Here is a 22,810-nt window from a genome sequence, read left to right as displayed (position 1 = left end):
GGAGATGAAATAAACCCTTTCCTCCCCAGGGAGCTCTCGTTTCTCTCGGTCTGTCATGCAGCAACTAGAGAACCTTAGCTCCTCCCCTCCCTCAGAGCACTAGTGCACAGCACTTGAGGTTTTCTTTGGTTCTGCCTCTTTCAAGTAGGAGCAGCTCTTGAGTGGGGCGAATTGGATGGAGACTCCCAGGCCCAGCAGTGTGAATCCTCAAGTCAGGAATGCTGCAGCGTCCTTACCTCCACCAGAAGGTGGCGTGGTGGTGCATGCCTTTAGCCGCACCTGAGGCTGCAGCACTCTCGAGCCTGAGGTCAGCCTGGCCTGTATAAGTTAAGGCCAGCAAGTGCCACACAGTGACACCTTGTCTCAAAAGAAAAACAAAACAAAAAACCCAACAACAACAAAAAGGCCAAGAGTTGAGATCAGACCACAGCAGTGATTTCAACCACCAAGGATGCTTTATTCTGCAAAGATTAGAAAAACCCAAATGTGTCATGTATAAAAACTTCGTACCTACTTTCTCTAAAGCCCTAAGAAGCCCCATTTCCTGTGGGGAGGCGTGTGAAGGCCTGGCCTTGCGCTCACTCACCTGCCACGCCCTCCCAGGGGAAAGCTGGCCAGGGCTCCCGCTTTCTTCTTAGAGATTCAGCCTGCGGCTTGATTGCCACACACATTAGTATCCCTCACTGACAACCTTCTCAGCAACTTGATTGCTGGATGCATTTTTCATTTGGCAAAAACTCAATATGGCTTTGCGTGGGATGTTTAGATTCAGAGCAGCAGTGTTGACGCTCAGGTTCTGAGAGGGAAACCGAGAGAGATGTGTGTATTCCTGGAAGAACGCACGCAGAGGCTGAAAGGGGCTGTGCTAAGGTTAGCGTGCCTCGTCCACACAGCCTGCTTGTCAAGTCTGAGACTGTTGGCTGGAATACAAATGTCCCCGAAGACGACCCTTCCGCTTCAGAGTGGGTCCGCACACCGCTGAATGGCACGGCACTCTGTCATCCAGAAGATGGCTCACCAGGACCTGGGTGTGCCCGAGGCAGCATCCTACCTACCCAGAAGGGTATGCCTTAAGGATCTTCACGTCATCCACAGGACGGTCCTGCGAGTTTGTTTCTACCATGCCCACTCGATTCACCATTCCTATACCCTGGCACACTCGGCCAAAAATGGTATGTTTGCCATCCAGCCACTGGGTAGGGGCCAGGGTCACAAAGAACTGGCTGCCGTTGGTATCTGGTCCTGCATTGGCCATTGCGAGAATCCCAGCCCCTGGGGGAGATAAGAAGTGAGAAGAGCGTGAACAATGACCCCTCAGACCAGCAGAGGCAGCACTGTCCGAGGATGCAGAAAGCTGCATGCACCTCTCTATCCCCAGCATCAGGACCACAGCATCCCTTCCAAGGCGCGGGGCGGACTCTCCCTACACACCCCAGGGGCCTCCAACTCACTCCAGCTTCACTCGTGTTGCTCGGCACTAACCACTAGCCCACCTTACTCCATCCTCTGAGAGCCCAGCAGGCCTTGCTTTCTTTTGAGAAAGCTTCAAACAGCCTTCACTTTATGACATTTAACAAGTGGGTAGAGCCCAGAACACAGAGCAGTGCTCAGAACTGCTAAGGACTCTCAAGAGGCACTGTTTTCTTTCATCTGCCAGGGCACTCTGTGGCGCCATGGCTGGGCAGCTGTCTGGCGCCATGCCATGGTGTCAGGCAGTCACCTTGAATCACTGCCAAATGAGCAAGCTTTCAATATGCCCCCCTCTCCTGTCCATCCAGCCAGATCACACTCTCACCAGTGAACTTCAGGTCCGGATGAAGTTCATCTTCAAACTGTTTGCCGTAGATAGATGCGCCACCTCGACCTATCCAATCAGAAGACAAGCAAGCAGTGAACCAGCTACCTCACCACAGATGAACAGCCTGAGGTCAAAGGACACTTCGGAGTACAGGGACGGACAAGGCAGCGAGCACCGCAGCCCCTTGTAGACACATTTATTTATTTTGGGTTTTTCGAGACAGAGTTTCTCTATGTAGCCCTGGCTGTCTTGGACTTGCTTTATAGACCAGGCTGGCCTTAAACTCACTGAGATCCGCCTGCCTCTGCCTCCCAAGTGCTAGGATTAAAGGCGTGCAACACCACTCCTGGCTTAGGGTTAGGTCGGTAGACACATTAGATATACCAGTCACTGGCTTCATTTGGGTAAGACAATACCATGTTAAATTAATGTTCACTGTCAATGTGCGGGAAGCCAGAACAGTATCCGAAAGGGCAGTGGCACTGGGTATCTGCCCTCTACAGAAAACCTCCAACGTGACCACCAGGGACCATGGCTCTGAGTGCCCAGCCCCTGCGCCCAGCGCCCACCACAGACACTGCTAACCAACCCCTTCTCTGCTGCACTTAGCCTCTGCCCGCGAATCCTACTGACCCACCACCCCAGGCGCCTGCTGTGGAAGGCACTGAGATGGCTGTTGCCTCCCCTAAGCCAGGCGATGGGAAAGGAAAGCCATCAGCTTAGGGAGGGACAGCGATGGTGCTGAGAGACAAGCACAGGGCAACAGCAGAACACATGCAGAGTGCGCAGAGAAGCCAGGGGTGGGGGGTAATGGGGAGACAGACGTGTGGCCGGCTAGCCACACCACCACCAGGTCCAGTATGGTAGGGGAGGTGCCGGGCACCTAAGCTCGGGCAGGATCTCCTTCTACAGGAAAAGGGTAGACATTCAGGAGGCTGAGGCAGGAGGCTGGAGGTCAAGACTAATCTGAGCTCCAGTGAGAAGAGCTTGTCTCAGAAAAGAAAGGAAATATGGTGTCTACACAGGAAAACCTGACGGGAGGCAGGCTCTCATCAGTGCTTACAGACTACACGCTGGCCACGGGTCTGGCTGAGTTACGGGTTTGTCCAAGTGAGTAAGTGAGCTCTGACGTAGAGTCCACTTATAGCAGAAACCAGCGGAAGCAGGGTCTGCTCTCCCCAAACAGCCTGCTGTAAAGGAGAAGGCTATAGCACGTGTTCGCCCAGCAGGCTCCTGGGCACCACAGCTACCATGTGTCTGTTTGTTAATTTTCGAGACAGGGTCTCTCCATGTAACTACCCTTGAATCTCACAGAGATTTATCTGTCTCTGCCTCCTGAGTGCCAGGATCGGGGCGTGCACCCCACACCCAGCTTTGTTTTTAAGTCCTTTGCTTTCCCCTCTAGGTTGTCAGACCCAGCAGGTAGGGGAAGCCTCCCACCTGGGCCAGGGTCGATCCACTTCTGGAAGATGAGGGAACTAAACCCCACCATGTCCGAGCTTGTCCTCACAGTGGCAGCCCCTCAGTGCATTTCCAACAGCACTGCGGCCCCCAGTGTGCTCCCTAACTCACTTCCTCTGCCCAGAATGAGGGCTGCACCTACAAAGTGCAGCTTGCACGCCAAGGTTCTTGGGGAACTGTCCTAGTGAGGGTTTCTTTTATTTATTTATTATTTTTTGGTTTTTTGAGACAGGGTCTCTCTGTGTAGCCTTGGCTGTCCTGGACTCGCTTTGTAGACCAGGCTGGCCTCGAATTCACAGCGATCCGCCTGCCTCTGCCTCCCGAGTGCTGGGATTAAAGGCGTGCGCCACCACGCCCGGCCTAGTGAGGGTTTCTATTGCTAACATGAAACACCAAGGCCCAAAATAACTTGGGGGTGAAAGGGTTTGTGTTGCTTTATGCTTCTGTATCACAGCTCCTCACTGAAGCCGTCAGGACAGGAACTCAAACAGGGGAGAAAGCTAAAGGCAGGAGCTGATGCACAGCCCATGGAAGATGGCTGCACACTGGCTTGCTCAGCCTGCTCTCTCACAGGACCACCAGCCTAGGGATGGCCTCACCCACATCAATCTCTAATTTTAAAAAGTACCTACAGGCTCGCCTACAGCCTCATCTTATAGAGGCAGTTTCTCAACTCCGTTCCCTCCTCTCAAATACCTCTGGCTTGTGTCAAATTGACATAAAACTAGCCAACACAGGGACCTGAAAGCTGCCACATAAATGCCACCGCAAACATTAAGATACAGGCTAATCAAGAGTCAGCGACACAGTGGAGACTTTAAATAACCAAGGAGACAAAAGGACAGCGGGCGGAGGCCCTTTTAATCACTAGGCATCTTGGGAACTATGAGCTGGCCTTTCCAGAACAGCATTAACTTGCTCTCCTTTCATAACTAAGTTCAACTCTGAGGGGTTTGAGGAAAAGGCCCTCAGGACATCCCAGTGTGGCACAGAGAGCTGGGGCGAGGTGGCCAGGCAGGAAGGACAAGCGACCTCAGCAGAGTGCACCCCTGCACACAGACACAGGCCCACACAGGCTCCACAGTCCCTGGGCCCAGGCTGCCGGCTGAAGGACAGGCTTCTGGCCTCTGTGGAACACGTATCCAATACAGATCTCAGACACACGACACATGACAAAGTCAGGAGCCTCCTCTGACCAAGGAACCGCTATGCCAAAGCCCATCGAGATGCCATTCTCCAGTCGCCAGCCCCAGAGGCCTCTCCCAAATGTCAGCAGCTGCTTTAGAGGCCGACATTTCCTCAGCAGCGACCTCTATTCCACCAGGGGCGCATCAAGCTCCAGTTTCTTTGGTCACTGAGATACTCATATCCCTAAACCAGGCCTGCAGTGCACAGACAAGCACGCAGATCAAACACCATAATATCAAATAAATCTTTTTTCAAAGGGTGTGTGTGCATGGCACACCATGTTAGTGTGCTGCTCACTCGCCTCACCCAAGGTCCCCTCACACTTTGCCATGTTGGGGACACTTGGGTTTGGGGGAGGGGCCATGAACCCCAGTGCTGCACGTGCTGGGCCGCAGCCCTTCGTGGTGGGTTGAGGCTTCTCTGAAGCCGTCATCAGGCTTCCGTGACTGGCCCCTTGTCAGTCAAAGCCCTGCAATGTCTTCTGGGTGATGTTTAATTACACTTATTTATGTGTTGTTCCTGAGTGTGTGTGCATGCCTACCATGGTGCCCAAGTGGACATCAGAGGAGTCTGTTTTTCCCTTCACCTTGTAGGTCCCAAGGATTGGTCACCAGGAATGGAGGTGTTTACAGATGATCTGTGCTGTTCTTAAAGATAAAGCTACCAGGCCGGACATGGTGACGCACACCTTTAATCCCAGCACTCAGGAGGCAGACGCAGGCAGAACACTGTGAGTTCAAGGCCAGGCTGGTCTACAAAACGAGTACAGGACAGTCAGGACCACACAGAGAGACCCTGTCTCAAAAAAAACCAAAAACCAACCAACCAAACAGATGGAAAAGGGATGCTGGCGGCTGGGGCGCTGCACAAGTTACTGGACTGTGTCCGACCATTGGTTAGAAGTCTCAACAGACCTAGAACTTCACCATCTGCTTGCCAAGACCACCTGAGAGACTAACTGCCTGACAACCAGAACAGCTGCTGGCCCTAAGCTCTGGACCAGGTCTAGCCGCACCTCTGGCCAGCTGTAACTCATGTACAATAAATCATTGTTCTCAGCTGAAGAGTGAAAACAACAAATACAGCTATCCAAGACTCCCCAGCATCTTCCTTACGTCCCCCACCCCCCAAAACTCCCAGGAGGAACAGACTGACGTCTAAGGCGTGACACATGAAGCGTGGGCTGACACACGGTTACTGTGCTTAGTGTGACTTGTCCCCATCCAGCCCATGACAGGGAGCAGATTGATAACCAGGCCTAAAGGAACCACGGTGGGCAGTAGCCCATAAGGAGGGCCACATGGGCACTGGACACCAGGTCAGCTGACCAACAAAAGCCTCTCCTCTGCTCTGGTGACAAAACCTCCAACAGGCACCTCAGGACACTGTCCCCTGGGCATTCCCAGTGCTTTGTCCCCACCTTCCCTGGCCTCAAAGACATGTACAGGGCACTTGTGGCCAGCTGGGGCCAATGGCCCAGTTCTGTCTTACAACATAAACAAGCCTGCTAGGTCACTCTTTCAAGAAGCCAGCGGTTTCCGTATACACACAGACAGCGCCTCCTTTGCTTTTCCCCGTAGCCTTTTCTCATCTTCCTTCAAAAGCAGCTGCAGCCGTTGTGCAACCAGAAGACACGAGCCCAAGATCAAAGGCCAAAAGCTAGGAGTGGTGCAGAAAAAGATAGAGTGAGCTCTGCCCTCATTAACTGTGCCAGGAAGTGAGGCAGCAGGAGCAACGGCTTTCCTCAGGGTGTTTTATACTGTGGGAGAAACAGCACAGCCATGATGGCTGCCATGTTTGTTAGAGCCCAAAGTATTACCCAACGACACACCCGCTTAGTGACAGCAGCCCAGAGCCCATCTCAGGAGTCATGCAGGTACACAGGAAGCGAGCACAGAGGGCACCAGGGATGCTGAGCTCACTAACCAAGGGTGCCATGTGCCTCCCCTGGAACAGCAGACACAGTCACCATCCACAGAGGCCAGCAGTCAGCCTGGCCCACTCCCCTCTTCCACCACTCCTGGCTCTCCTTGATCTTCAGTTAGCCTGGAGATTATTCCAGAACCTAGGGTCCTTCCTCCCTCACTTCCTCCTGTCACTGATGCTCCCTATGAACCACTGGATACCCACCCCCATGTACCCGAGGCCACAGCTGTAAGGAAGCTGCAGCGACAACTGTCTCAGCTTTCCTCTTCCTGTCAGCACTTCATTATTATTTCCTATTATTATTATTCAGAAAACAACCCCGGCTCCACAGTCCCTCTATGTCCTGTGTCCCCTTCACAGGAACCTGGCTTATCTCCTGTCGCTCCCTCACTCTGACTGGCGCAGGATAAGAAGCACCGTCCGTGTTCCATCCTGAGGCCTCCACACACCTTGTCCCACTGCTCCACTGAGCCCTGGCCGATGGTGCCCTGAGAGCTCACCTCTTCCCCTCCAGCTCTCTCTCTCCCTGTAAAGCTCGGAACATCTGAACCCGCCTGTGTGCTTGCTTCCCAGGGATCACACTACCCCTGGTGCAAGCCACAACTCTCCAGCTCCACCATGCAGAGGCCGCTCTGGATTGGTATGATACATGTACAAAAGGCCTCTCTGATAAGGTCCAGTAGAGCTCTGAGTACCAGGGTCGGGGCAGAAACACTCCAAAGAGAACAGTAGTCGGAGGCCTTAAACCAGGGTGCTTGCCAAGACACAGCTCAGGAACCAGGGACGCTGGTGCTCCCCTCTCCCTCTTTGCCTCCCTCGCTCGCTGCCCCACCCTGGCACTCAGAGCTCTCTCTACTCCATCTTATCAGAGAGGCCTTTCCTACATTCGTCATCCCTAACAGCACCACTCCATCCTCTAGCCCAGCAGTTGTCAACAGGGTTGGCTGTGGCCCTGGGGATGCTGGTTAATGTCAGGAACAGTTTTGGTTGTCATAACTGAAGAGTCTACTATCTAGCAGGCAGATGCTATACTACGCCATGCCGGCTGCTAACCACCCCTCGATGCCAATGCAGCCCACCCCAGAACTATCTAGCCTCGACTGATAATGCCAAGGTGGAGACGCCCCGCTCTTCCCACAGCCATCTTTCAAGTCACTTGACAGTACACACAGAATAGCTCACCTTCTGCCTTCTCATTGGACTTTCTCCCTGCTGGACTCCAGCCTGTAGCGCCAGGCAGCAGAGAGAGTGAGCCTAGCAGGAACCTGTGACAAGCTAAGTAATTAACCATAAAAAAAAACCAATCTTTTAAGCAGGGCATGGTGGTGCACACCTTTATTCCCAGCACTTGGGAGGCAGAGACAGGCAGATTGCTGTGAGTTCGAGGCCAGCCTGGTCTGCAAAGCAAGTCCAAGACAGCTGGAGCTATTACACAGAGAAACCCTGTCTTGAAAAACCAAACCAAACCAAACCAAACAACAACAAAATCTTTTGAACTGTTTCTGTGCCGAGCCTTTGCCAGCCATTTTTCCAATAGGAGCACACTTAGCTGCCACAATAACCCTGGGAGGAACGGACGGCTATGCTCCCCACCTCCTGACAAGAGCGCTCTACAAAGTGACCTAACCTGTGTGTGTGACGAGTGACCATGTGAGGCCAGGACACTGGGCCCCATCCCTGCCAGGCACCTGGTCCTGACCTGACCTTGCCATGGATGCCAGCAGGGCTCAGCTTCTCAGATACTTGTCTTTCCTCCAGTCACAAGGGTCCCTAGTGCCCACACTGGAGCACCCTGCACCCTGGGTCGGCGGGACCTGCATAAGCCGCACCCATCTTACCCTCATCCCACTGGTGTGTTTCCTCACTGGTGTCCATGTGACCAAACGGCTCCTCTCTTGTCCCCTGCATATGCAGTTCAGAGATGTGTGACTGAGGCCTCAGGCATTCAACTACAATCTCAGGAGCAAACGATGGTGGGGTTCCTTCACAGGACCAGTGACGCAAATCAGCACGGGTTCCCAGGACAGCAGGTTCCCTATGTGTCCCTGCAGATATACCAAAGGGCCATGCCCTTGGCTTCTACAATTCCTTCAAGGCCCATCCACAAGCCTCCTCTCCAGTAAATCACACCCCATGGGACCAGTCCTCTCATGAACTACCCAACCTGCCCAGGATACACACTCATAGCCTCACTACTCTCCTCTGTGTGTGTGTGTGTGTGTGTGTGTGTTTAATTTTATTTACTTATATGTACATTTGTTGTTTGGTATATGTACATTTGGTGTTTGGCATACATATAGGTCTGAGTGAGAGAGTAGGACCCACTGGAATTTGAGTTACAAACCAGACAGTAGTCAGCTGTCATGGGGGTGCTGGGAATTGAACCAGGGTCCTCTGGAGGAGCATCCAATGCTCTTAACCGCTGAGCCATCTCTCCAGGCCCTCTCCTGTGTCTTAAAAGGAGCGGCTTCTTTCCTGTGGAGCTGGGATCTCCGTGAGGAAAGAGAATGCCCCAGCTTCCGAGCCTTGACACTCTTCACAGGCTCTGCAACAGCGCAGGGCACCCAGCAGATTCTTAGCAAATACTCACTAAATGAGTAAAATTACTAATGGCTTGCTGTTCCACAAGACAAATGACAGGTGTTCCTGGGGCTACCAAGAGGAGAGATGAAGGAGGGAAGCGGCCACGAAAGGTAACCATGTGCAACTAATCAGGGCCAAGAACAGAGCTAGCCGACTTCACAGGAGCGCGACAGGGTGTGGGGTTCTAATTGGAGGCGAGCGAGCGTGGCTAAGCAGAAACGAAAGGGCTGCCGTGGTCATTTCAGGGTGGGCAGTGTGAGGGAGAGGCTATGCTCAGAGTGAAACGCAGGAAGCCAGAAGGCATCTGACCTGAGAGTGAGTCTGCCAAGGATGGGTGCCAGGGGGCTGTGGGAAGAAAGGCTCCCAAGCAGCTAGGCGGCGGCAGGGAGCGGAAGTGGGGAAGAAACACCCAACTGACAGAGAACTTGCAATGTTACCTGCTACCCGCCTGAGACATTTAGCCAAACCTTTCTCTTCATTGGCTGGCAGGCGTGATCTACTGCCTGGGGGAGGGGCTGGGGGGGGGGTCCTGCTTGCTTTTCTCACAGACCTGCTGGCAGGCTGTGCAAACATTTGTTATACTTGAGGCTGCGACGTTATTGGAAATCTTTTGAGTGCTTCAATTTCATCTAAAGTACATCATGGAAATGTGACATTAGGAAAGACAGCAAAGTAACTACAGAGACCGGGGAGGCACTGTGCCAACAGGTCACCTCAGAGTCACGTCCCGTTCCCCGAGCGCTGGCTGTCAGCACACCAGTGTTACAGATTAAAATTCATTTCATTATAGCAATGAGAGGGAGAAGCAGGGCACACGCCTTTAATCCCACATCTTGGGAGTAAGAAGCAGGTGCTTCTCTGTGAGTTCAAGGCCAGCCTTTCTACAAAGTGAGTTTCAGGATAGCCAAGCCTACACAGTAAAATCCTGTTAAAAAAATAATAATAATAAAATAAAAGGTCAGGAAGGGCAGCCTTGAATATCAGCATAACCCTGCCTTGCCTCAATATCCAGTGAAACGAACAAATCACAATGATTTTTTGTTGTTGTTGTTGTTTTTTGAGACAGGGTTTCTCTGTGTAGCCTTGGCTGTCCTGGACTCTCTTTGTAGACCAGGCTGGCCTTGAACTCACAGGGATCCACCCGCCTATGTCTCCGAAGTGCTGGATTAAAGGCGTGCGCCACCACGCCTGGCCTCACAACGATTTTTCAAAGGCAAAAATCAAGGGAAACAAACAGCTTGGTGTGGCACACATCTCCAACCTCAGCATTTGGGAGGCAGAGGCAGACCGATCTGTGAGTTCCAGGCCAGCCAGGGCTACACCATGAGACCCTGTTAAATAATGGGAAACAAGTATTTTTTTAAATTCTGAAGAACTGGCCAAGCAAAGACTCTTCTCCCGCACTGAGGGGGACTAGAGCAGAGCCAGGCTGAGCCACACACCCTGCAATTCTGAAAAGCCAACAGAGGGCGCCATCGAGCAGCCCAGGGGCAAAAGCCCACACACTGCACACAGTGTGTGTGGAGGGCTGTCTATCTTCCAGGGTTGGACTTGGAGGGATGACTGAATTCACTGGCATCCCACGTGAGCTCCTCAGTTCCTGTTCAGGCTGGGAGGCAGTGGAGAGCCAGCAACCGTGAATATGCAGCGGAGAAGACACGTGGCCCCAGATAAGTTTGAAAATTGACAGGAATCTGTTCCGTTGTACCTGACCAAAACCAAGAGAGGGACACACAGGTGCTGATACCAATGTCACAGAAATGTCCTGGGCAGTATGGGGCAGGCCACAGCCGATGGAAGGATGGCAGGGGATGGGGGCATGGAGGGGGGGGCACCATCTCTGAGGCCCTCAAACATGAAGGGCTCAGCAGAGGTGAGGCCCCAGTATGTCAGCAGCTCAGACACAGATGGTGAACACACTGAGGGGAGAGGACACAGCTGGGCTGAGGACACACACCAGGAGCCACATGGCACTAATAAAAGAGTAACACAGCTGATGAACAGCGAAACCTTCTAGAACAGACACAGCTGAAAATGGAGTAAGCCAGAGTCTGAGAGGGAAAAGGAAGAAAACCATCTCACATCCGCAGGAACCATGACAGACAGGGACGAGAAAGGGCAGGGCCCAGCAGCTTCCTGGTAAGCTTGGCTAGCCAGGGCAAGGCTCCCGCAGGCTTCTCTGACTCACTGGGCCGGAGGGGAACACATCTGGATTTCCTGAGATGGTGTTCAAACTAGAAGGCACTGAGCAGAATTTTCTAAAGGCGCTGAAGGGATGAATGCGGTGGCTCCAACAGATACGCTATCTACTCATGGTCTTTTTTTAAAGTACAAAGGCAACAGGCAGGAAGTCTGAAACAGGAACCTAAAAATATAACACCTGCAACAGAAAGCAAGAGGGAGGACCTCTGGTGGGGACACAGTCTGGCTGGGAAAGGGCTTGCTGTGCACCTGAAGACCCGAGTTCAAAGCCAGGCGTGGTGGCACACGCCTGTAAAGCCAACCCTCCCACGCAGGATGGGACAGAGTAGAAAAATCTGCTAGAAGCTTCTAAGTCAGCTAGCCTGGAGTAAGCAGAGCTGCCCAAGTGAGAAGATGGGCACCAACTCCAGAAGTCCTTGGACTCCATCATGAGCAGTGTAGCACGCACGCATGTGCCCAGTAAATATCTGAAAAGAGGAACGTTGCCCTCAGCCCTTGTTCTGATAACTGAGTGGTTGAGTACCACGTCCACCCAAATGCAGACCCCACAGGTTTGTATTGGGTAAAGATGAGAAAACAATAAAACTAACAAAAATTAGGGTGTGCGGAAGGAAGTGCAGCTCAGTGGTTAGGAATAACAGCTGCTCTTCCAGAGGACCTGGGTTCAGTTCTCAGTACCCCATCAGGTGGCTCACAACTGCCTGTAACTCCAGTTCCAAGGGATCTGACATCCCTTCTGGGCTCTGTGGGCACTATTCAAATAGTGTACATACATACACATTAAAAGAAAAAAAAAAAAAAAAAAAAAAAACAAACCCCTTTGTGGCTGGAGAAATGTATCAGCCATTAAGAGCACTGCGTCTCTCGCAGAGGACCTGGGTTTGGGTCCTGGTAGTCACATGGCAGCTCACAACTGTGTGTAACTCCAGTCCCAGGGGATCGGATGCCTCTTCTGGCCCTCATGAGCACCAAGCATGCACACGGTGCAGAAATATGCATGAAGGCAAAACTCATACACATAAAAAATAATATTTTTAAAACTACCATAATTTTTTTTTTTAACTTTAAAAAACTTAAGGTGCGGTCTGGAGAGATGGCTTAGCGGTTAAGAGCTCTGGCTGCTCTTCTAGAGGACCCGAGTTCAATTCCCAGCACCCACATGGTAGCTCACAATTTGTCTGTAATCCAGCTCCAGATCTGACGCCCTCACATAAACATGCATGCAAGCAAGACACCAATATAAAATAAAAATAAGTAAGTCATTAAAATAAATTTAGGGCTGGGTGTCATGGCGCATGCCTATAATCCCAGCACTCAGGAGGCAGATTGATGTGAGTTCGAGGCCAGCCTGGCCTACAAAGTGAGTCCAGGACAGCTAAGGCTACACAGAGATCCTGTCTTGAAAAACCAAAAAAGGAAAAAAAAAATTTAGGGTGGAAGAATAAAAATGAACAGAAATCTGTAATTATAAGACACATACCACTCCTTTTTATTTGCTTGTAGCCCTGGCTGTCCCGGACTCACTCTACAGACCAGGCTGACCTCGAACTCAGAGATCTATCTGCCTGTCTCTGCCTCCCAAGTGCTGAGATTAAAGGTGTGGGCCACCACCCAATCATACCCCATTCTTTTCAATGTATTTCCATTTGTCTAGTTATTGATCCAACCTGGCTTTAGTGTAGTACCTAAAAGGCCTCTAGAGAGAGGTCCTCCTGCAGTGAGCTCTGTTCTCCTTGAGAGGAGGGCTGGTGGATAAGCCAACAAAGGAAAGAAACTTCAGGATCGACACTTCTGAGATTCCCTCCCTCTTTCCCACATTTTGCTTTCCTGAAATATCGTTGGGGGTTGAAATAACTGAATGATATTTCAGAGAACCGGGGTAACAGCAGTCAGGGTGAGAAGGAGAAAACCAGGCTTGTTTAAGAGCCGGAACTAGGTCAGGTGGTGGTGGCACACACCTTTGATCCCAGCACTCAGGAGGCAGAGGCAGGCGGATCTCTGTGAGTTCAAGGCTAGCCTGGCCTACAAAGTGAGTCCAGGACAGCCCAGGCTACACAGAGAAACCCTGTCTAGAAAACAAAACAAAACAAAAAAAAAAAGAGCCGGACCTACAAGAGAAGAGGCGAGCTGAGCAAAGGTTCTTGAGAGGGTAAGTGTTCCACCAGGTTCCCCAAGAAAAAAGCCCTTCACCTGCCTAGATGGTGGGGGACACCTGTACCCCCAGCACTCCAAAGGCAGAGGCTGGGGTTCAGAACACTTCAGAGCCATCATTAGCTACACTGAGTCAAGGCAAGCCTGGGCTACACAAGACCCAGCCTTATAAAAGAGGGGTGGTGTCTGAGCAAGGAGCATGCCTGCCGAAGAAGCTTGAAGACCTGAGTTGGGGCCCTGGGCAGCCTCCATCACTCCAGCACAGGGAGGCCACGGGAAGAACCAGGCGTGGGGGCACACCTCCATCACTCCAGCACAGGGAGGACGGAGGGAGATGGACCCTTGGAGCTCGCTGGTCACCCTGCCCAGCCAAGGCACCGGTTCAGTGAGAAACCCCTTAGACAGTGGTGAGCAATTCAGGAAGACACCGGATGTCAACCTCTGACCTCCACAGGCATGCGCACACATGAAGACACACAACACCCTCACACACACACACAACAAAATGCCATCTAAGTACCTGTGACCCCCAGTTCATACCTCCATGCCAGATCTCCCCATAACTCCACGTCATTTCCAAATACCGACCTCGTGTTATCCTGAAGGATTCTCAAGAATTTCAACCAAACTCTTCACAAAGACTTCCTGTTCTAGACCTGGCCCTCGCTCCACACATATGGCTCCCCACTCAGCCTTCCTCCTCCCTCACCAAAGGCCTCAGACGCCCTTGCCCAGCGCCCTCTCTCGTACCATCCCTTCAAGTCTGTCAGCAAATCTTCAACACAAGTAACCTGCTGGACGGGGGGCGCAGCTGAGGTGGAGAGTGTCGAGCACATGCAAGGCCCCGGACTCCCGGCACCATGTGAACAGGACCTGGTGCACATGCCTGCACTCCCAGGCGGGAGCAGGGGACATGTAACAGTTTTTGGTGCAGCAGCCTACTTTTAGCCTGCATGGGGATGGCAGACTCTCCCTGATATAGACCTACAATCTTTTTTTTTTTTTAATTGGTTTTTCAAGACAGGGTTTCTCTATGTAGCCCTGGCTGTCCTGGACTCACTTTGTAGACCAGGCTGGCCTCGAACTCACAGCAATTGGCCTGCTTCTGCCTCCTGTGTGCTGGGACTAAAGGCGTGCGCCACCACGACTGGCCTAGGCCTGCTTTCTTTCCTTTCTATTCATTCTCCAAGCAGCAACAGAGTGACCCTTGAAAGCACAGACAAAATCCTATCACGGTATTCAAAGCACAGCAGCGGCTGTGGTCCTGCTCAGGACATCCAGTCTATTGTCCCCTCTGTACCGTCTACACAGGCTCCTGCCTCAGGCCCTCAGGCCCTCGTGCACCCCACCCCCAGTGCCGAGGTTCCAGTTGCTTCTCTGGTCAGCTCTTCACTCCAACAGCATCCCATGGGGCCTTTTCGGGTTTGGATCCCCATACCTTTCCCCACTCTTTGGAGAGCGGGCGTTTGTCTCACTGCTCACAGCTATACCCCTAGAGCGCAGAGTCTCGCACCCAAAGCAGGGCTCACATGCCCATGCTGGGCGGTGGTGGTGCACGCCTTTAATCCCAGCACTCGGGAGGCAGAGGCAAGTAGATCCCAGTGAGTTCAAGGCCAGCCTGGTCTATAATGGGAGTCCAGGACAGCCAAGGCTACACAGAGAAACCCTGTCTTGAAAAACCAAAACCAACCAACCAACCAAACAAGCGAGCCCGATATCCTAGTCTCTGACCCAGGACTGTCTCTATTTGACTTCGGACTGGTTCAGCTCCACGTCACTGTGATTCCAGCAGTTACCATTTGCTTTTAATGAATGACACAGGAAAGTTAGGAAAAGTATCATGCCCTGGAATGGCTATTATTCTGCAGTGAACTAGTTACACACGGGACTCTGAGGAAAGCAGGACTGTCAGCAGAAGCAATGAGCCAACATGTGAGAGAAGCAGGGGGTCAGGGGTTCAACACAACCTCAGCTACACCGGTCCTCTGGTGGGGAGGGCGGGGCTGGCTACTGATGCAGCCCAGTTGGCAGAGGGCTGGGCACGGGATGGGGTGCTACGGATGCAGCCCGATCGGCAGAGTGCTTGCCCAGTGTCCTCCAAGCCCTGGGTTCGATCCCCAGCCCAGCAAACGCTGAGCACGGCAGCACACAGAAATCCCAGCCCTGAGGAAGTTAGGGCATGAAGATCAGAGGATTAGCTCCCACTCAGTCAGTGAGTGAGAGGCTAGCCTGGGCTATGAGACCCTGTCTCAAAACAAAAACGAACCAGAGCCAGCAAATGGGAAAGCAAGCTGTGGTTGCCTTACCATCCAGTCACGACAGAGTGACACTTAAACTGTATGTGGTGGCTTCACTGTACCTGTCCCTGTCGGGTCACCGCCTTGGATCATGAAGTCCTTGATGATCCTGTGGAACTTGGTGCCGTTGTAGTAGCCCCGCCGAGCCAGCTCCGCAAAGTTCTTGCAGGTCTTGGGCGCGTGCTTCCAGTACAGCTCCAGCACTATGATCCCCATGCTGCAGAGAGGACGGCAGGCAGCACAGGCCAGTCAGCAAGGTCGGAGTGCACAGAAGTGAGCAGCACAGGCCAGTCAGCAAGGTCGGAGTGCACAGAAGTGAGCAGCACAGGCCAGTCAGCAAGGTCGGAGTGCACAGAAGCGAGCAGCACAGGCCAGTCAGCAAGGTCGGAGTGCACAGAAGCGAGCAGCACAGGCCAGTCAGCAAGGTCAGAGCGCGCAGAAGCGAGCAGCACAGGCCAGTCAGCAAGGTCAGAGCGCGCAGAAGCGAGCAGCACAGGCCAGTCAGCAAGGTCGGAGTGCACAGAAGTGAGCAGCACAGGCCAGTCAGCAAGGTCAGAGCGCGCAGAAGCGAGCAGCACAGGCCAGTCAGCAAGGTCAGAGCGCGCAGAAGCGAGCAGCACAGGCCAGTCAGCAAGGTCAGAGTGCGCAGAAGCGAGCAGCACAGGCCAGTCAGCAAGGTCGGAGTGCACAGAAGTGAGCAGCACAGGCCAGTCAGCAAGGTCGGAGTGCACAGAAGCGAGCAGCACAGGCCAGTCAGCAAGGTCAGAGCGGGCAGAAGCGAGCAGCACAGGCCAGTCAGCAAGGTCGGAGTGCACAGAAGTGAGCAGCACAGGCCAGTCAGCAAGGTCAGAGCGCGCAGAAGCGAGCAGCACAGGCCAGTCAGCAAGGTCAGAGCGCGCAGAAGCGAGCAGCACAGGCCAGTCAGCAAGGTCAGAGCGCGCAGAAGTGAGCAGCACAGGCCAGTCAGCAAGGTCAGAGCGCGCACGCAGAAGCGCTCTCAAGGACTCTTGCTGTTCAACCCTGTGAGGCACTGTGACCAGACCTCACACTCAGAAGGAAAACAACCCACAAGGCAACAAGCCCATCACTTAAGTGTGATGCAGGACAGCATACGTTCTAAACGAAACAACCACAGACCAGGCAAAATTCTCAGAGCATATACTGCTGCTCTGACACCAACCCCAAACTAGAAAGAAGACCTCACGTTCCACCTGGAGGGCATTAAAGCACGAGGGCTTTTATATACATTTGTATCAGTCTGGGGTGGGGGAGGGGCAGCTGACCAGAGAAGAGGCAAGATGTTCAGTAAATACTTCTTCTAACTTTTTTATTTTTAATATTTATTTATTTATTATATATACAATGTTTTGCCTGCATGTATGCCTGTCCTCCAGAAGAAGGCACCAGATCACATTACAGAAGGTCATGAGCCAACCACCATGTGATTGCTAGGAACTGAACTCAGAACCTCTGGAAGAGCAAACCTCCGAGCCATCTCCAGCCCCCTAACTTTTATATTTTCGATCATGTAAATATAATCACCTATTTTTTAAAAAACTTAAGAGCCAGGCAGTGGTGGTACACGCATGCATTTAATCCTAGCACTCGGGAGGCAGAGGCAGGTGGATCGCTGTGAGTTCGAGGCCAGCCTGGTCTACAAAGCGAGTCCAGGACAGCCAAGGCTACACAGAGAAACCCTGTCTTGAAAAACAAACAAATAACAACAACAACAACAAAACAAAACTTAAATAGAAAGATAGAAAGGAGTTTGTGTGTTAAAGAGAGGGTCAAACAGGGCTGGAGATAACTCAGCTGCTAAGATCGCATATTGCTCTTACAGAGGATGGGGGTTTGGTTCCCTGCAGTCCTAGCAGGAGGCTCACAACCACTTGTACCTCCAGCTCCAGGGTTTTCAATAGATCTGGCCTCTACACCCATGTTCACACATCCACACACATAATTAAAATCTAAAGAGAATGTGTAAAATAAATGCCAACACTGGTTGTCTCCTCACATGTCTGCATATGCCCAGTACAAGCGCTCTTATTCTTCCTCCCTGGTCCCTTTAAGGATAGAACAGAAGCAACAGAGAAGGCATGTCATCTGCTGTATGTCATCACCCACTGAGCTCTAGGGACATGAGGACTGAGTTGAGTCTGTACAGGCCCAGATTCAGAGGGCCCCGGCAATGTGAGGGCTCTACGTAGAGCGGGGCGTGGTGGTACATGCCTTTTTAATGCCTGCACTCAGAAGGCAGAAGCAGGCTGACCAGGCTCCAAGCAAGGTTCCCTCCACTTACTGTGAAACTCAGGTTACCGGCAAATCTGTAAAAGGTGGCATTTCTCTTCATTCAAACTGGAGTGGGGAGTGATGGCGAAAAAATGCCTTCATGGCGAGCTGCTGACGACTTTAAACAGAATGCAATCGCATGCACCAGGAGAAGGGGGGTTTAACTAATTATAAATACCGTTAGATCACATTTCCTTTTTTGAGCCATGGTCTCTTGTAGCCAAGGCTGGCCTTCAACTAGATACATAGCCAAAAATGATCTGTACCTCTCTCTCTCTTTTGGAGACAGGGTCCCACTATGGCGTCCCGACTGGCCTGGAACTCGCTATGTAGACCAGGCTGGCTTTGAACTCAAAAGTGATCTACTTGCCTCTGCTTCCTGGTGCTGGGACTGAAAACGTATCTCACAACCCTAGGTAACACGTATCTTTTGTTTGTGGTCCTGGAAGTTCACCCGAGGGACTATACGATACACGAAAGGTTTCTACCACCTGAGCCCAGACCTTGCCTTCCTGACTCTCCAGTTCCCATCTCCAGAGTGCTAGGACTGCAGGCATGTGCCAACCACCTCGAGTATATGCGGGGCACTCTACCAACTGCGTGCGCCATGTCCCCCGCGCAAAGATCACCCTTGGATAGTGGGGGAAATAAATCTCCCTCTACTTTCAAAGCAATCTGATCAGACCGTCCGACTACATGTCTCGTAGTGTTTGTTTACACGTCCGTCTCCTTCGCCGTAATATACTGTTTTATCTAGATCTGTGTCCTCAAAAGTCCAGGTCCCACGTGCATGGCTTGTGGACCCAACACTCAATTGTTGAGATTAAGTGAGTGCGTGAATGAACGAAGGTGGATATAGATAAATGAACTAATGAACGGCGAGGGGACAGGACCGCAGACAGAAGCCGCCGAGCTCTCCCGCGATGGGGGCTCCCCTGAGGTCCCTCCCTTCAGAACTCATGGCCGCGGCTCTGTTCGGTCCATCTGCGAATCAGACCGGCCTTTCCTAGCCTGGCCGCTGAGGCACGAACCCGCGTTTCCCGGGCCAATCCATCCCACTCCATCCCTCACCTAGTCTCCAGGTAGACGTTGGGCGGCTGCCAGGTGTCAGGGGGAATCGCCGCCATGCTGAGTGAAGGTATCCCGTAGGAATCACTACTTCCGGCGGCGTTGACTGGGGACCCGTTCCTGCGGCGCACACTTCCGGCTCCCGCCGACCAGCCGGTTTGAGTGTTAGGATTTAGGGCGCTGGGACAAGGAAGATGAAGGATTCTTCTTTGGAGGCTGGGAAGGGGATTGCAAGACGAGATACCTGGTGCAGGGACGCAAACAAATGCAAGGTCCTTCAGCGGAGTTTCGCGCGATGCTCCGTAACGGTGATTGGTCTGTTTCGGCCCGGAAGGCGGGAACACCCTTCTTCACTCTGATTGGAGGGTTGTCCAAACAGCAAAGACTTTCTTAGTTCCCTGACTTGCATGTCTCAGAAGTTCATTACGCAGCCGTGTTTGTCTTACAACTCACTATGTAGACCAGGCTGACCTCGAACTCTCAGAGATCCTCCTGCTTCTGCCTCCCCAGTGCTGGGACTAAAGACGTGGACTAGCGCGCCCAAACACACTTTCCTATTTAATCTGTTCCATAAAGCAATCCTGTTGTTAATAGTAGTCGTGGTTTTCAGATGTGAAAATTGATACTCCGCAGTTACGTGTCACGTAACAGTCACTTGACAAATCTGATCCTCCAGATTCCCAAAGCAAGGACTACGTGGAAATAGGGAAAGGGCGGGAAGAGAACGACAAGGTTTAAAATGACTCCTCCAGAAGGTGCTGGTCCACGCCTTTGCTCCCAGCACTCGGGGAAATAGAGGCAGGAGAATCTCAGAATTCAAGGCCAGCCTGGTTTACAAAGTGAGGTCCAGGACAGCCAGGGCTACACAGAAAAACTCTGTCTCAAACACCCCTCCCCCCCCACACAAAAGGGCTGGCTTATGATAGGTTGGCACCCCAAAGTTGTTCAGGGTGACAGGAGAAACAAAGAATGGAGAGGTATAGTGGGAGGACAAGATAGAGGCTGGGGGCTGAAGAGATGGCTCAGAGGTTAAGAGCATTGACTGCTCTTCCAAAGGTCATGAGTTCAATTCCCAGCAACCACATGGTGGCTCACAACCATCTCTTCTGGCCTGCAGGCAGAATGCTGTATACATAATAAAACAAAAATCTGAAACAAACAAACAAACAAACAAAAAACAAGATAGAAGCAGGGTGAATAAACTAGTATTGTTGAGGCTGGAGCTGTAGGCTTGTTGGTAGACTGCCTAATAGGGCTTCGTTGGTAAAGTGCCTGCTGTACAAGCACAGGTATCTGAGTTTAAGTGCCCAGCACCCATGCAAATGTCAGGTATGCACCTGTATGCACCTGTGACCGTGACTTCAGCATTGGGGTAGCACAGATGGAAGAATCCATGGAGCTGGTTGGCTGTCCAGTCTAGCCCAAACAGCTGGCTCTAAGATCAGTGAGCTACTTGGGAAATATATGTTTTATATTAAACATCCCATAATTAACAACACAGAAGTAAGAGGATGTTTACACCCCGTCTTCAGTTCTCAGATGCATCCTCCCTCCCACCCGCCCACTTTCTGTGCAGCAAGGCAAAACCAAAACAAATGCAAACCCTGACGACCCGCGGTTCCCAAGAAAACTGAGCAAAGGATATTACAGGTAGCTCTGAACACTTAGCCTGCCCAGGACTTACAAGCCCAACAAAGCTGGGGTTAAGTGTTCCTGGGGAACTCTTCTGTCAAAGGCTAGATGAACAAAAGTGATTTTTGAGCGGGCATATGGCATTAGAAAACAGAACCCACGCCCTCCACAAAAGCAGTAAGTGCTTTTAACACCCGAGCTATCTCCCCATCCCTAAGAACGTTGTTTTTCATGATTAAGGAAAAAGATTAAAAAGTCTCTTGGGCAGGGAGTTAGCTCAGAGGGCAAGGATGCTTGCTACCTGATGGCCTGAGTTCAACCTGGGACCTACACAGCAGAACTGAGACCCGGGACAGACAATCTCAATCTCTCTCTCTTTCTCTCTCTCTGTTCAGGGCCTATATCTCAGTGGTAGAGCACTTACCCAGCATGCTAAAAGCTCACACTAAACTATCAAAGTGGCTAGCTTCTATAGCCTGAAATCATAGGTACTTTTTAATCTTTTTTTTTTTTTTTTTTTCCGAGACAGGGTTTCTCTGTGTAGCCTTAGCTGTCCTGGACTCACTTTGTAGACCTGGCTGGCCTTGAACTCACAGAGATCTGCCTGCCTCTGTCTCCCGAGCGCTGGGATTAAAGGCGTGTGCCACCACTGCCCGGCCTTTTTATCTTTTAAAAAAAGTTTTTGGGAAGTGTTTTGAAGCATCTTTAAAGTTTTGGCATTTTCAGTGTGTTCTACAACTGTGCTATACCAAGGTGATCCCGTGTCAACTTAAAAACCCAGGGTCGAGTGTGGCCCTCGACTCAGCACCATTGACAGTAATTTCTGACTCACATTTTACATGGTGTGCTGTGTGAGCCAACCTGTCAGACTTCCCTGTAGTTGTGCAGGTTGATATTAGGATGTATGGGCGGTGTGCTACGGTGAAAGAGAAATCACCCCACACAGCAGATCCATGTGAGAGGTTTCATTACTGTGGGGAGGGGGTGTACAGAGACGGTCTCTGGAGGGGGTGATGGGAGGAATTCCTTTTAATAAGATGACCCAAAGCATATGCAGAAAATGCAGACGTGGGTTAGGGGACGTAAATCCTGCCGGCTGTCAGTGACGTATTCCAGAATGGCTTTGAAGTTGTCTGTTTTTCCATGGTCCCAGGGCCTTTGGGGGTGGCTGCATTGCTGCCTGATTACTAACATTTTCACTTTGGGGTGGGGGTGGGGGTGTCGACAGGGTAAGACCCACACCTATGCGGGATTCTCGAAGGTCCAGGAGTTAGATGCTGCTGCAAGCTGCTCCCTCCGCCTTTGGAGCTCTGCCTGAAGTGCTTGGATCTTATCTTGTACTATACCGGACCGGCTGACATAAAAGCAGCATTCCTCTTGGAGAAAGAGACAAAGACCACCCTCTGCAGCCATAACGAGGTCCAGTCCTCGTCGATTCTGGAGGACCACCGCTGCCAAAGAGTCGATTTGTCCCTGAAGAGTTAATGTTGTCTGAGCCACTTGCTGGAAGTCCTGGACAAACTCTGTTACAGTTTTAAGCCATTGTGTGGGTGCTGGGAACTGAACTCGGGTCCTCTGCAGGAGCAGCCAGTGTTCATAGCCGCCGAGCCACCTCTCCAGCCCGTGTAACTGTGATTTTAAGGAGTGGACAAAGAGTCAGCTCCAACAGTCTTGATGTGTCCACTAAAGGGACAGGTAATGACAGGTGCCAGGAGGGATTTGATTGTGTCCTTACTGGGGAGGGAATAAAGTCGGGTGGTGGCTGTTTCTCTGGTTTGCCTGACCCCGACTCACAATCACAATGACTTTGTAGTTGCAGCAACAGGCCTGAGCCCCAGTATTTTGTTTGCAGGTCCCATGTGGACATTAGTTCAAGGCTCTGACAGAGGGGCTGGAGAGATGGCTCAGCTGTTAAGAGCCCTGGGAAGCCGCTCTTCCAGAGGATTTGAACTCAGTTCCCATTGTGCTCACAACTGTCTGTAAGTGCAGATTCATGGGATCCGGGGATCCAGGGACCCGCGCCCGTGGCCTCCGAGGATCCATGCATTCACATATCTACATGGAGAAACACATACACATAATTAAAAAGAGTAAAAAGTAATATATATGTTTTCTTTTTGAAGTTCTAACGTTACACACAGTTCCGGACTGAGGAGTGTGGCATCAAATGCTGACGGCCACTCTCTATTTGTGAGCGAAATCTCCAAGTTAACTA

General features: G+C 51.7%; 1 protein-coding gene across 1 annotated transcript; it reads right to left on the bottom strand.

Annotated features, from left to right (window-relative positions):
* Positions 1 to 883: 883 nt before the first annotated feature.
* On the bottom strand, positions 884 to 19,486 carry Ppil1 (peptidylprolyl isomerase like 1). Its single transcript, XM_051153418.1, has 4 exons — positions 18,967 to 19,486; positions 15,669 to 15,823; positions 1,796 to 1,864; positions 884 to 1,272 (listed from the first exon to the last, which is right to left on the bottom strand). The coding sequence occupies exons 1-4, from the start codon at positions 19,020 to 19,022 to the stop codon at positions 1,052 to 1,054; spliced, it is 501 nt and encodes a 166-aa protein (XP_051009375.1). The 5' UTR covers positions 19,023 to 19,486; the 3' UTR covers positions 884 to 1,051.
* Between the last annotated feature and the right edge of the window lie 3,324 nt (positions 19,487 to 22,810).

This window comes from Acomys russatus, chromosome 11 (genome assembly GCF_903995435.1).
Source record: "Acomys russatus chromosome 11, mAcoRus1.1, whole genome shotgun sequence".
Classification (NCBI taxonomy): domain Eukaryota; kingdom Metazoa; phylum Chordata; class Mammalia; order Rodentia; family Muridae; genus Acomys; species Acomys russatus.
The sequence above is the reverse complement of the archived record's forward strand: the minus strand, read 5'-3'. Positions and strand labels throughout refer to the sequence as shown.